Source organism: Siphateles boraxobius, unplaced genomic scaffold (assembly GCF_051911475.1).
Source record: "Siphateles boraxobius isolate OS27281-9 unplaced genomic scaffold, OSU_SipBor_1 9, whole genome shotgun sequence".
Taxonomy (NCBI): Eukaryota; Metazoa; Chordata; class Actinopteri; order Cypriniformes; family Leuciscidae; genus Siphateles; species Siphateles boraxobius.
Genome location: NW_027509219.1, coordinates 27,391,671 through 27,406,755, shown reverse-complemented (window position 1 = coordinate 27,406,755; position 15,085 = coordinate 27,391,671). Strand labels below are relative to the sequence as shown.

The following is a 15,085-nucleotide window of genomic DNA, read 5'->3' as shown; positions in this document are numbered from 1 at the left end:
CCAACGGATAATGTCATACTTTTTAGTAGTGCTATCGCGACGTAATAATCTGTTTGGTTGTAAAATGTATTACCTGAATGAAATGAAATCGAATGTATCGTCCTGTGGAATCATTCATTCACAGACAGCTTACGAAGATGTTCAACTAATAAAGATCTTCATCGCTGGCAAAAATATGATGCATTTGCAGATTTGCGTTCACTAGACTAAACCGTAGCTCTTGATGTTCTTAAATCTTCCTGTTACGACTCCGTGTCGAGTGTGATTGAACGCGCTTCAGAGTTCAGACAATTCAGTGCGTGAGGAACTGAACAGAACTGATTCGCGAACCGATTTAGACAGATCTGCCCATAGACATCATATAGATAGACGCCCTATCGACCGCTACTGCCTATTGTCGCGGACGAGCCGTGGGGCCGCCATCTTAAACCGGTCACCCGCTCCGCTCAGTGTAATCTGTTTGGCAGGTGCAATGAGCTGTCAGCGCATTTAATTAATCATATCTCACTGAAAACCGAACGGATTTACACGCGGGTTTTTTTTGCTGCAAAGGTCATACACGTAGCTACGATACAGGACACATTGAATATTTTGTTCACAAAATACAACTAATAGTACGGTGATGTTAAATGTTAAATCTTACTTGTGTAAAGTAATCCCCGAGTGATGGTCCGCCGATTTGACCAGGAATATGCTGCACAGTGCTCTGGCATCTACTGCTGCTATGCAACGCAAATAGGAGTATGACCTGCTTAATATGGCGGCCGCATTTCTTGCGCCACAGCGGCCAATAGGGCATCTAGTCTCTATATGATATCTATGGATCTGCCAACTTGTTTGATGAAGTCTTTGAACAGAATCAACCCATCTCTGATTCATTTGTAAATTGAGCATCTCTCATGCCCATAAAAAAGATAGGCTACAGCGCTTGGAATAACTCATTTAACAACATGTAAAGTAATGAGAGGAACGATCAACGTAACATGTAAAAGTATACACTTGTGTCCCTGACAGGAAAATACCCTGCTGCACGATTTGCGCGAAAATATAACGATATTCGAAAAAGCTATTTTATGATCCCAACCCTACTTTGTGAATAGATTAACGGCGATATTTTTTTATCGCCCGATAAGAGTCTCACGTTAACGCCGATAACGGCCCACCACTAATATATATATACGTATATAACCTTTCATTGAAGTAAAATGACTGAAGATGAGGGGGAAATCTCCTTATGAAATAAATGTTTTTCTCTAATACACATTGGTCACAATTAATAGCACCCTTTTATTCAATACATTTTGTAACCTTCTTTTGCCAAGATAACAGCTCTGAGTCTTCTCCTATAATGCCTGATGAGTTTGGAGAACACATGACAAGAGATCAGAGACCATTCCTCCATACAGAATCTCTCCAGATCCTTCAGATTCCAAAGTCCATATTGATACACTCTCCACTTCAGTTTTCTGTAGGGTTCAGGACAGGGGACTGGAATGGCCATGGAACAATCTCAATACACAGTGACCCAAGGTTGTTTTGACTGAGGTTTTACATATTGTGACGGATAATTAAGGGAATTTGGCCTATGTTCCTAGTCACCCTGTTGTGCTAAAAAAATATATATATATATATAATGGGGAATATACTTCAGAGATATTTTACTTATGAGAATTTCTAAGGGTACCAATAATTGCAGTCAACGTGTATTATAATTTTTTGTTCTAATAATTCTAGTGTATTATATAAAAAAGATGTCCCCACACATTTATTAGCTTCATTTAAAAAAAACCAAAAAACAAAAGGATAAACAATGCAGATTTAAAATCACAGCTTTAACAATTTTGAGAATGCCTGTAATAATTATTATTATTATTGCTGCTCCTCTTCTTTATCATGGACCATGTCCTCTTTCAGTTTCTCTAATAATAATATTAATAAACGATCATCATCATTCATTCATTCATTTTTATTATTTATAGATCAAAAGTGTCAATAATCAGTGCTGTTGCTACAAAATGGAAACTCCCTAAAGGAGAACTCCGGGCAATTTTTAAGTTAATCTTGATCGTTATACTTTTGTGAGTACTGTCTATAGAAAAAAAAATGAACCGGATTGGTGATTGCAACACGGAGCTGTTCCCGCAAATGCCCAGAGCTCCCCCTCAGCTAAAATGGCAGTTATGGGGGCATATACATAAAGAGTGTCTTTGTGCCTCTTAACAGACACAAAATGCAATTAAAATGTCTGTCCAACATGAACAGGGCCCTTACATGTGAACAAGACGCGTTTAGCAACTTAGCACTTGTTTAAATTCACCAATAGTGTTTTAGACGACTAGCTGTAGTCTCGCGCTGAAGTCCCATGGGAATTCAGTTGTAGCCAAAGGTAAATAGCAGTGTGTAGGTGAAGAAGAAATGGTTCGCGTTTGTGTCGTTCAAGGGTGACTACACAGACACAACACAGCACCCAAATGGAAGGATAAATAAAGTTTACATTACCTCCACAGTGGTTGCACACGTCTTCGTCCATGGAATCGCTTTTTTTCTTCAACCGGTTGTGTCTGTGTAGTCATCCTTGTCAAAGTGTTCGCTGCAAATGCGGTAATCTTTAGCGCGTAGTAGGCCTACTTGTATGGGAGTTTGCGCATAAAGTTGTAGTACAACTAGACACAACTGCAGAATCTCGAGGTCATGGAAAGGAAGACGATGAAAATAAGTTCTTTTATTTTCGCATTCTGTTGACATAATTCGAACGGCACAAACGCGACCCATTTCTTGAACCAGTTCATTGAAACGAACTGTCCGAAAGAACCGGTTCGTGGAAAAGAACCGGACTTCCCATCACTACTATTTACCTTTGGCTACAACTGAGTTCCCACGGGACTTCAGCGCGAGACTACAGCAAGCCGTCTAAAACACTATTTAGGTGAATTTAAACAATGCAGGGTTGCCAACTCTCACGCATCTGGCGTGACACTCACGCATTCAGCCTCAATCTCACGGTCTCACGCTCAACAATGAAATCTCACGCTAAATTAGACATTGTTCTGTGCTGTATTTTTTTTTCACTCATGTGCACTAATTTCAGAATTACTATAAGCAAGCTCAGGCTCTTAACTACTGATTGGACCACTGCATTTTCTCACGCAGAGAAAAATCGCGGACAAAGAGGACACTGACACCGACAGACTAGACAGAGAGGGTTACTTTTGATATGGAACAAATTCTCAGCTGTCAGATTCTGTCAATATGTCCAACGTTTGGCGCTTTTAAATGTGACAGATCGCTGTAGCGCGTCAGTTCAAACGGCACGTGATACAGTAGCCTACAACACCCCCGTCAAAAAATCTCACTCCAAGCAAAACTCAAAATTGGCAACTCTGACAATGGTTGTTGCTAAACACGTCTTGTTCACATGTAAGGGCCCTGTTCATGTTGGACAGACATTTTAATTGCATTTTGTGTCTGTTAAGAGGCACAAAGACACTCTTTATGTATATGCCCCCATAACTGCCGTTTTAGCTGAGGGGGAGCTCTGAGCATTTGCGGTCGCAGCTCCGTGTTGCAAGCACCAATCCGGTTCGGTTTTTTATCTATAGACAGTACTCACAAAGGTATAACGATCAAGATTAACTTAAAAATTGCCAGGAGTTCTCCTTTAACTCAACAACATGGCTTTATCTTACTGAAGAGAGAAAAAGTAGGGTATAATGTGTATATCCATTAATCTAAAAAAATAATAAAATAGTTCAGAGCCAGTTAATGTAGATATATACAAGTAAAGGTAACGAAGAAACAGATAAAAAGCTAACTAACCTGAGCAATCTGTGCGTGGGATTCTTTAACAGCATCCTCTAGGGGGCAGAGCTGAGCACGGGCAGATTGAACTTTATCTCCCAGTTGACGAGTCTCGTCCTGCAGATGGAGCAGTTCTTCTCGGGCCCTGGTTAACTCCTCCTCATAGTCACCTATTCTCTGCGCCTGCTCGGAGTGCTCCGTCTGTAATGACTGGATCTGGACATATACATACACACACAGGACAGAGAGCAGAAGAAAATATCTGAGATCAGTTTCTTAAGGCTTTTAAATGAACTGCATTGAGAATCCATCTACAGTATATCAATTTAAATGTAATTGAGTAAGGTCTGATTTCTGCTGGATTGTGTCTCCATACACTACAAACATATGAAAACATCATGCAAAATAGCGTGCGAGATAAGGATTAGTGTGTCCAAGACCCATTCAAAATTGTATTCAAAGATATCCAGATGATGTAATATTTTCAGTGGATTTTTTCAATGTTTAAATTACCCACAATACACACATTTTATGCACAGGCTTTCTTTCTCTCTCACTGTGTCTATCTCATACCAGTTGGCTCTCCTGGCTGCATTGTTGCTGTAGGAGTCTGAGCTGGTCCTCTAGAGATCGTTTCTGCTCATCCAGCCTCTCCAGCTTCTCCTGCACTTCCTGTCGCTCCGCCTGCAGGTGGCTCAGTTCCTCTGACCCCTTCTGAACCTCCTCCTGCAGGTCCTGACAGAAAGAGAGAGAGGTCTTTATTGGTCTACTAATAAAAAGCTAAATCAACACTAACACCAGGGCAAAGAGCTCATGCAGCTTTTAAAGATAAAGCACTAGGGTGCAAGATGATACAGAGATATTGTGTAAACCAATTATATCTCACCAGGCAGAAAAGCCAAAGTAAACAGAAATCCAATAAAAACGACAGCAACAATGGGTTAGCAAAAGTAACACAATAGCTTCACTCTGATAAATTCGTCTCATCCTCAAACAAATTATCTTTATTTTCTCAACGGCTGTTCCAGTTTCATCACAGAAACGAAAAAGAGCATTATACAAAAAAACGATTAAATACTGATCCTTGTAAAAACTGAAAGGGAAAGTCGTCAGGAATAGAAATGTTAGCCTCACGTAGCAAAATGGCGCACTTAAAGTGGACTTGCGGTTTCATGGCCTTCACTTTCGTGTGTCCGTAAAATGAACAAACCCACAGTACATCCCACTGGACAGTTTATGATTTGTTTTCGCAGCCACCAAGTGGCCTGATGCTAAACTTACAATAATGCAGACTTCCAATCTGAATATTGCCCAACAGACCATGCCAAGGAAATACACCAGGAAAGTGTAGACACGTAGGAGGACTATGAGCCCTGAGGGTGCTATCTGAAACAGGGCCATAATGTCAGGACCACACCGCAGCTTATTCTGGCCAAGAACTGCCCACTTAAACAGGAAGAAAACATCAGAACAATATGCTAAGCAAATATCCAATTTGTTTTGTTTTCTTGCTGTTTAGAGCTGGGTTTATCTGAAATAATTTGTACCATAATAATAGACCAGTTGTATAGAGCAGCCAGAGCAGCCAGAGCAGCCAGCAAATAGCAGACATATCTCAGAAATTAAAGTAGAATATACAAATCATTTACAAAATGAGTACATTTGCTTAGCTTCAGTGGGCAACCAGTCTTGGGCTACAGGGTGATAGCTGCCAATGATAATAAATGTAGAAAAAAGTTGTGCAGGTTAATATTTTGGTGGAAACAGTGATATTATTTTTAAGTATTCTTTAATGAATAGAAAGTTCAAAAGAACAACATTTATTTGAAATAGAAATCATTTGTAGTATTATAAATGTCTTTACTGTCACTTTTGATCGCAATAATGCATCCTATGAATTTACAAAAAATGAAAGTATTCATTTTGACATTTAAAAAAGTAATCAAAATTAGCAGTTCTTGATACAATATAATCAGTAAATGGGTATACATATATTTAAACATTCAGAGTGGGTAGAGCCAGGCAATTAAATTGAAAATGCTCAGCTGATTTTTATAAAATCGTACTACTTTTGTGTGCAATATTGTCAATAAACAGCTGGCAGGTAAATCTGAGGCAGAACATTCTATAATGAATACTCTATAACACTACAATGGAAATACGGTATATCTGACTGTAGAAAAGCAAAGGTTAAATACTGAGGACAAAGGTGCAAGGCACATAAAGATGTCAAGCATAAGAAAAGAATCAGATCTGAAAAGATAAAGACAGCAGTGTCATTTCCACCATCATTCACCTTCAGGTGCTATGGGAATCACTGGGCAACTGTGAATAAGTGTGTCCTAAAAATAACAGGTCTGCAGTAGCAGAACCAAGTAACAGCACAGGGTAAAGACGGAAGCCTTCAGAAGTCTAATGCACAAATGTCTCCTCATCCAATCAGAGGCAGCGCTGGGAGCTGACAGCCCCCGAAATAGAATCTATTCATCATCCCAGGGTTTAAACACAGCAGAGGCACACACAGAAACTCACAATCTTATTTAATTATTCAGCACCTGGAGCAGCCTACCAGCACCATGTGCTTCGAGGCTAATCTATTAAGACCCTAAACAAATATTGATTACATTCATAATTTGTGCGAGGCCCTTGCTTGCTCTGATAGCTTAAACTTTTTATTTTTAATTATTTTAATGTTGCACCTTTGCATAGGTGAGATTGTTAATCTGTACTCCTTTTCTATGTATGGACGTCCTTTTGTTTAATGGACATCAATTGAACTGCCCTCTGCCTCTGAAGACTATAGTAATTCAAGAGCAAGATCCATTTTAATTGCTATTTATACAGGTAATTTATACTCAATTTCAGATCCAAAAACAAAACAAAAAGAGCACAATAAGTGGCCTTGTTTGATGACAGGAAAGGAGAACCGGGGACCAGCTGTGATATCAATATGCCATCTAGTATATATATATATATACACACATATCAGGCTGCTTTCTCTTCCTGTATTCTTCACACACACATAATTGTTTTTCCGGCTCATTAGGCATCCATCTGTCAATGCATTTTAACACTAGTGCTGGAAAGCTTCATTCTCTTAATGAATGACCACATATTATAAGACTAAGCTGAACATATCTGAATCTGTACCTGGCATCTAATTCAGAAGCCTACAGCATCTTCCAGTCTACAAAAATGGCTTATTTTCAGATACATACAGGAAATTGAATTAGCACACCGTGGGAGAGAGCTAGAGGGAGGCAGCCTAGATCTCGATGGAAACGAAAAACAAATTTATGAGTCAGGAAGCCAGTGCAAATATATAGACCTTGAACTTCTTTCAACTCCGCTGACAGATAGAGAGGACAGACAGATGATAGGGAGGATAAAACAGACAGACAGGATGCTTTTGAAAAACAGCTGGCTCCTGTTCTCCTTTTTCTGTCCCTTTATTGATCAAATAAGTGGTCAGTAAAATATAGACATGATGATGTATCAAACAATCAATATAGAAATAACTTTAATAGAGCCAGCTGTCTTTAAACAACTACTATCAAAATGTAAAATAAAATAAAACAGAAATAAGTTTAATGCAGCCAGCTGCCTTCAAATAACTAATATAAAATGATTCAAAATAAAATAAAAATACTGAAATAACTTGAATACAGACAGCTGCCTGTAAACAATTAATATAAATTGAGATTAAAAAATTAAATATTAAAAAAATAAATTAAAAGAATTATTTCATAATAATTATTAAATAAATATCTAAATGCCTCTGTCAGATCAGCATCATCAGTCAAATAAAAAACATGCATTTAATTTTAAAATTAAATTTTCATACCTGGACTTCACTGTTCCTCTGTCGTATAGTTTCCTCCCTCTCTTTGATGTCCTGTTCCACCGTGCTCTTCTCCCTGAAAGACCAGCAAAGACATGAGTATTTAATGACAGTGGCGACGGCGGGCACAGACAGCCAGCCGCCTGGAACAGCATGGACAGCATCTCCCTCCAGCACCATCTCTGCATCTGCTGCCTGAGCTTGTATGTGTGAGAAAAGAGAGGCTGTACGTGAGTCAGTGTGTCAGAGCTGCACATGAGCAGTTGCTTTTCTGAATGCCAGGAGGAGTGGGAGGAGGGAAGCATGGAGGGAGATAGATGGGGAATGTGGGGTTGGAATACATTAGAGGTGTTTTCACTCATTCCACTGTCTGTATCTTTAGGCCATGCAGGTTAAATTTAGCAAACAATTCTATAACAACCAAACTTCCTACAAATTTGAGTGGTGCTTGGTAGTGATATATTAATATAATAATATATTAATGGTCTGATGTCCGGCCATTTTGAGATATATATATATATATATATATATATATATATATATATATATATATATGTGTGTGTGTGTATTTTGCCATCAACGTCTAAATGAATCTGCAGCAGTCAGGTGGTACAAATAGGAGCTCTCAGAAAATTCCCAGTTTACAAGTTGTAATTATGAGCTCTACAAGATCATGAAATTTTTTTACAAGTTGAAATCTCAATTGTGGTAATTACGACATGGTGTGAACGATGATCATCAAAACATGAAATCAGTTTTGCTGCCTAATATTTGAAGTTGATATATATATATATACATACAAATATATTTACACTGTATGTGTGTGTACAGTAATTGGTAATGTATATATACACACACCATAGAAACTGCTGTTTTTATTGCAGTATTGTCAGATATGACATTTTAGAGCCAAGAAATCTCTATATGTTGCTATGCGGTTGCTAGGGTGTTCTGAATTACTATGCGAGTGCTTACTAGCCCAAGTCAAAAGAGTCAATGAAATTTTCATAATGCAAATAAGTCTGATGGTTTAGCAAGTAATGGCACAAGCCTCTTCAACAAAAACAAGACCCCTAAGCAAGAGTAATAGTAATGCTTGCCAGCAACCCTGATTGTTACACTCAGGTGAGGACACTTTTAAACCAAGACAATAGGCATGTTTATTACATGCACTAATTTTTCTAGTTTATAGATAATAGTTTAAGATGCGAAATGTATGCATGTAATAATATGCATCACGGCACTGCGCCTATGCACAGGATATTTTTTGAAACCGATTTATTTAATTTCTTCCTTTTGTCTGTTGATTAATTATTTCAGGTCTACACCATCATATTTGGACTGAGCTCAATTACATGAAGGTTTTCAGTTTGATTGAGCCATCAATCCGATTATAAACTGATTATTTCAGTGCATGTAAACACAGATAATGTTTATTTGTCATGGTACTTACTTTTAAGGTTAAAACCATCCACCTTTTGGTTACCAGCCCAGATTTTAACCACTACGCCAACGCCATACAATTCATGCATGAGAAATAAGATGCTTTGTTAAATGCATTTGCATGGTAAATCCATTTCTAAACATATGATCAACTACCATCATCTTAAAGGGCTATGGTGTGAAAAATGTATTTCTATTCTTAGTCACAGCTCATGGTGTCAACGCATGTGAAAATGTATATATTCTAAAACTAATAATGTAAAAATAGGTTTATGATGATGCTTGAATGTTCCTTTATGTAGAATCTCTCTTAGGTTACGAGGCTTGTGATCTTAGCAAGAGTAAAACAGAAAGATTAGAAAAGGAAAAGAAAGAAAAATGTTTCATGAAACAGTTTAAAAATAACACAAGATTTATCAGGGCATCTTTAATGGATAAGGCTGAACTGTATTAAGCTCTGACTCAACGTTTCCTCCAAGATTCTGACACACTGAATTCATGCTGCAGTCTTCCCAGCAACAACAGAGAAACACACATGGATCTGACCAAGAGTCAAACACACACACTGTGAGTCAGAGACTCCCAGGAGGAAAGAGAGAGGAGGAGAAAACAAGAAAACAGAAAGACTAAAAGGCGATATATAAATAATACAGGACAAAATGAGCCTTTGAAATAAAAGTCTTGGCAACAGTTCTAAATCTAACAATAAACTGGACATTTAGCAGCCCGGATCAGCCAAAAAAACAAACAAACAACAGAGCATGAGTAGTCCAAACACAATATAATTGCTTTTCTTTTTTAGAATGAGGGTGTGGCCTGTTCTTACCTGTCACCTGAGGTCGCCCGTTGCCGAGGAGATTTAAGGCAATCCCGAACCGCACGCATCATTTTAGTGTCAAAAAACAGCCCATCGTATAGAACCTTTCTGATTTCTATTCTTTCTGTTCATCTTCTTCTGCACACTCCATTTGAAGCAGACTCATTACTTCTCACTTACAGGAAGTGAGAAGTGCTAGAACTGCTGTGGAGCATCTATCTCACAGTGAGAGTGAGTGTGGGAGCTGACAGGGGACTGTATCTGCTTTTGCTCAAAGTCTGTAAACCAAAGATGGAGGGGAAACCAGAGGTGGGGGCATCTTCCTCTTTCTACATTTGTGTAAATGAGAGCTCCACCTCTCCTCTGTGGGCCAATGACTCCTATCACAAGGTGTTACCTTCTCTGGAGACTCATTGCTTACAGGAAGTGATTTAAGGACTCGCATACACCACCCACACGAGTGTTGCATTCCGAATCAGTACCTTTACTTTTCTAATCTGTTGTATACATATTGTAAATAATTAGTTCACAGATAAATGATTTACTCACCCATATCATAGAGTATAGAAGAACAAGAGGCGAAACTCAATAGAACGTTCCACTGCAACATTAGCGCCCAGCAGCAGCACTACGCTTCCGCCATTTTGGGGTGAAAGCGCCTCGGCAGTCCACTGTTGATGTGTAGTTCGCGAACGAGCCGCTCTAAAAGCCGATTCTTTGAAAAGAGCCGGACTTCCCATCACTATCCACAAGCTTTTTGCTGTCGCTATGGCAATATGACCTGCTTTGTAATTTATAATTTTTTTTAAAGTAGCCTACATTAAAGATCAAATCCAAACTGAATGATGACAACACAGAATAATGTACAATCACCCGACTAGTGATAATCAAATCCCTTTTAACAGTTTATTTCACAGACTTAGACAAGTTTTCTACTTTTTTCTCACAAAACCTTTAGTATTAGCATTACAAACACTGAATTAATACCAACATATAACAGTAAGTAAAGGACATGCTATATCAGATAATAGGGAATGTTGGACAATATTTATATATAACAGCAATAGAATAGCTTTACAGTCAACTTTTTTTTTTTTTTTTTGCAGTAGCTACTATCTTATATTAATGACCGTTAAAGCAAGATTATGTAAACAAAAAAACACAGCCACTGTCCATCATGTTCTATAAGATAATCATGTTTGTAGCATGATCCAGGGGTTTACCCATACAGAAATGTAATATGTCAATATAAGTAAATTACATATAGCCTAATGTCAGTGCCCATGTATGCCTGCTGCCTATATGAGAATATATGCAAAATTCATATAAAACACAGACGTATATGAAACAATATAGCAAAAATGGCATTTTCATGTAAGTGCCATATATTTTCCCGTATATGCACATAAATATTAAATATATGTAGCCTAAGACGCATAATTGTATGCATATATGTACTTATTTCAATGCATCAGTATTCCATGCATGTACAGTATGTTTACATACATTTATTAAATATGTGGGAAACAAATATGCATGTCATATATTTATACTTAATGTTGTCCATGTGTGCGAGAAATACTATACTCTGTAATATATGCAGATATGGTATCATATATACAGTAGATTAACTCAAATATTTTCTTCACATGTTTGGACACATAAATGTTCATATATGTTGCAGGCATAGGCTATATTGTGTTCTCAGATAAGTCAAATATATGTATAGATATATGTCATGCTATTTAAAATATAACATATATGGCCATGCATTACATTTTTGTATGGGTAAAAAGTAAAAAATATATTTCAGGCCTAGTGGAGTTGGTAACTAATAATAGTAATAAATGTGTTAAAGTTGCATAAAATGGAAATACTGAATAAAGCAAGAAAAAACTACCTCAAATGTGTATTTATTGATTGGCTTAACTGTTATCTGTGTCGTTGTCCAGTAACTCCAGTTGGAATTTTCACCCCAAAATGGCGGCCGCGCTACCGAAGCGTGGCTGTTTCCAAAAAAGCATCAGAGTTTCGCCTCTTCTTCTTCTATACTCTTTGCCCATATATTGTTCCATACCCATATGATTCTGAGAGCCAATTTTTGAAGAATATGACAAAAAGCACATTAGATTAGTTATAATGCACTGAATGGAATAGCTCCTCGGAACTTGAGTGAGCTTCTATCACTTTATACTAGCCTTCGGTCTCAAAATTCTTGCCCGTTGATAATACCTAGAATATCAAAATCGATTGCAGGTGATAGATCCTTTTCTTATTTAGCACCCAAACTCTGATACAGCCCCGTTTTTCGGGAGGCAGACACACTCTGTCAGTTTAAATCTAGATTAAAGACCCGTCTTTTTAACCTAGAATACACCATAACACACTATCACATTTCTATAATTTAAATCCCTTAAAGGATTGTTAGGCTGCATAAATCAACTGTCAACCGTAACCGAGAACACATTCCACAACATCCAATGTACTTTTTTCATTGTAAAAAGAGTGGCATTTACACTAATATTAGCATGTCTGTCTCATTCTTATCCCGAGGTTATTGTAGTCAGCTGGATCTTGAGGACCGGTCCCCCGACTGAGCCTGGTTTCTCCCAAGCTGTTTTTTTCCTCCATTCTGTCACCTGATGGAGTTTGGGTTCCTTGTCACTGTTGCCTTTGGCTTGCTTAGTTGGAGACTCTTAATATCCAGCAATATTATTGATTTGACTGCACTGACCCTATTGGATGAGAGCCAAACTGAGCTGGATAGTGACATCACTGTTTTCTTTAGAGCTGCTTTATAGCTGTATTGAACTCATTTTATAATTGATGAACTTTAGTTATTGAACTAAACCGAGTCAATACTGAACTGACTCATTGATCATTATTTTCCTGTTATCACATATATCACGCTATATAAATAAAGGCAGTGTTTCCCCTAGGATATTTTTCAGGAGAGGGGTAGACCCCCTGAAACTGCTAGTGTCGTGGAGCGGGCGTGTTATGGATATGTGGTGTAAAGTTTTTAGTAATCAAAAAGCATGTCTAATTAATTGAAATCATGTATTATGAATCATTCAACTTTAAAAAAAAAAATCTATGAAATGTTTTTTTCACACTAATTCTGTGTTGTTTTTCTGGTAATCAAATGAAGACTTAAAAACACTAATTTAATTTATTTTAATCATATGAAATTAAACAAACTTTTTGTCAAATAACGTGCTGCACAATGAGCTTTACTGTTCAAATTAAAAAATGGAAGACAAATGTATTATTCCTTAAAAAATAAAGTTTTGATGATAATTTATTTGTATTAGTGTTAGTAGTATTACATTGGGACATATCTAAATTCTACTGTACAACAGTAATATTTCTGTCATGTTAAACCGAAATTTTATTTTGACGGGTTGCCGTGAAGACCTTTGAGTTTCTGTGCGTTTATGACATGATAGTTTTTCTCAAATGAAGCGGTTAAATGCTCACTTTCAGAGCAGATCTAGAGTCTGGAGACGAAGTTCATGCATTTGTGTCTATCATATAGGCAAAAAGCAGTGCGAGTGTCACACGTGCTTCAGTGTGTTTGTGTGTGTGTGTGTGTGGTAAATGAAACTGCTCGTCGGCTGCACCATTCATTCACAAAGAACATGCAGGATTTGTATTTAATTAGTCTTTGCGATTTAATATTCACACACACTAGTCTATATCGCGGTTTCATTTCAAATGTACTGAACTGCTTTCTATTAATTCATCAAATTTCGTAAAATTCCCCGTTATACAGTAAATTCCGTTGTTTTTTTTACTGGATTTCGTCGCGTTTCAGGAGGGGTGGGCTGTCCCCGCAAAACAATGGTAGGGGAAACACTGAAAGGTGACTTAACTTTAGATGCATCATAAAATTAGTCTATAGACGATATAGATATGACTCTTTTGTTACTTTTCTAAGCTTTCTGGAGCCATTCAATAAAAAAAAAGTGTGAGGAATGGACAAAAATGCAAGTTCATCTACAATTTGTTTTGTCTTTGTAATCTTTCATTAAAATCTGAAAATGTACTACTTCTCTGGAATGGGCTTCCTTCTGATGACATCAGTTTGACGTAGACTGACTTTCAGGCTGCTCCAGCTTTGACAGCGCGCTAAATGGAACGCTTACTTTTCTACATCCAATCAACTCCCAGTGGGAAAGAACAAGCCACACCCTCTATTTATCTCATTCAATATTCCATTTCACTAGGAAAATAAATCAATACTGAAGTAAAGTCAGTAGCAAATTCCAGTTGAAACTGATTTTGACATAAGTGTCTAAACACTGTCTGTGATTCATGCAACTAATTCAGCTTGACATGACCTTGCACATTGCGATGACAGAGCGAGGAACATTAAGTAAAGAGATACTCATTAAAAAAACCATTTATCAGTTCAAGTGCATCTATCATGACCCGAAGACAGATTTGGGCACAATGACACTGAGATTATTGTCAGACCCACACTTCTGTTTTTGTGGTTTCATAAGCTCTTGTGCACCTGTGTGAGGGCATTGTGTGGAAACTACATACACACACTATATTAAAACAGATGGCCTGATAGTAAAAAAAAATTTGAGAAATGGAGAGTATTGTATGCTAAAAATGTTGAAGCCTTGAAAATACAGACAGAACAACAATGCAGTGGCTCCCCATAATGACTTCCTTTATGTATAATATCCACAGTCCATGGGTCCACAAGACATATGTTAAGATAAGGCCAGAAATTTGAATGCAGGTGTTTTCGTTTCAAACACGCTGCCTTGTGGACATGAGGAGAGAGAAGTAAAATCAGTAACTCACCTCTGTAAATCCATGATTTCATTAGTGAGTGAGTCCAACTCTTTAATTGCGGAGAAATCTGCAGCCTGTACTAAGAGAGCATTGTTCTGTTCAGGAGCAGGGAGGGAGGAAGCATAGAAAATTAAGAAAATAGGGATTTAGGTTTCAATTCCAAACTTTTTTCCAACTATATCTCAATATAATATACACTACTACCGTTGAAAAGTTTTGGGTCAGTACGTTTTTTTTGTGTTTTGTTTTTAAGAAATTAATACTCTTCTTAAGTAAGAATGCATTAAAAAAGTGACAGTAATGTTCCAAAAGATTTCTATTTCAAATAAAGTGATGTTCTTTTCGACTTTCTTTCATCAAAGAATTCTGGAAAA

General features: G+C 37.4%; 1 protein-coding gene across 3 annotated transcripts in view; it reads right to left on the bottom strand.

The window, feature by feature from the left end:
- The window catches only part of eps15 (epidermal growth factor receptor pathway substrate 15), a 37,213-nt gene that overhangs the window by 11,794 nt on the left and 10,334 nt on the right, over positions 1-15,085 (bottom strand). For all 3 annotated transcript variants that reach the window (XM_077222898.1, XM_077222899.1, XM_077222900.1), the window contains exons 12-15: positions 14,721-14,806; positions 7,643-7,715; positions 4,372-4,533; positions 3,817-4,014 (exon numbers count right to left, since the gene is read on the bottom strand). In XM_077222898.1, coding sequence (XP_077079013.1) covers positions 3,817-4,014; positions 4,372-4,533; positions 7,643-7,715; positions 14,721-14,806 — 519 coding nt within the window. The remainder of the gene's footprint in view (positions 1-3,816; positions 4,015-4,371; positions 4,534-7,642; positions 7,716-14,720; positions 14,807-15,085) is intronic.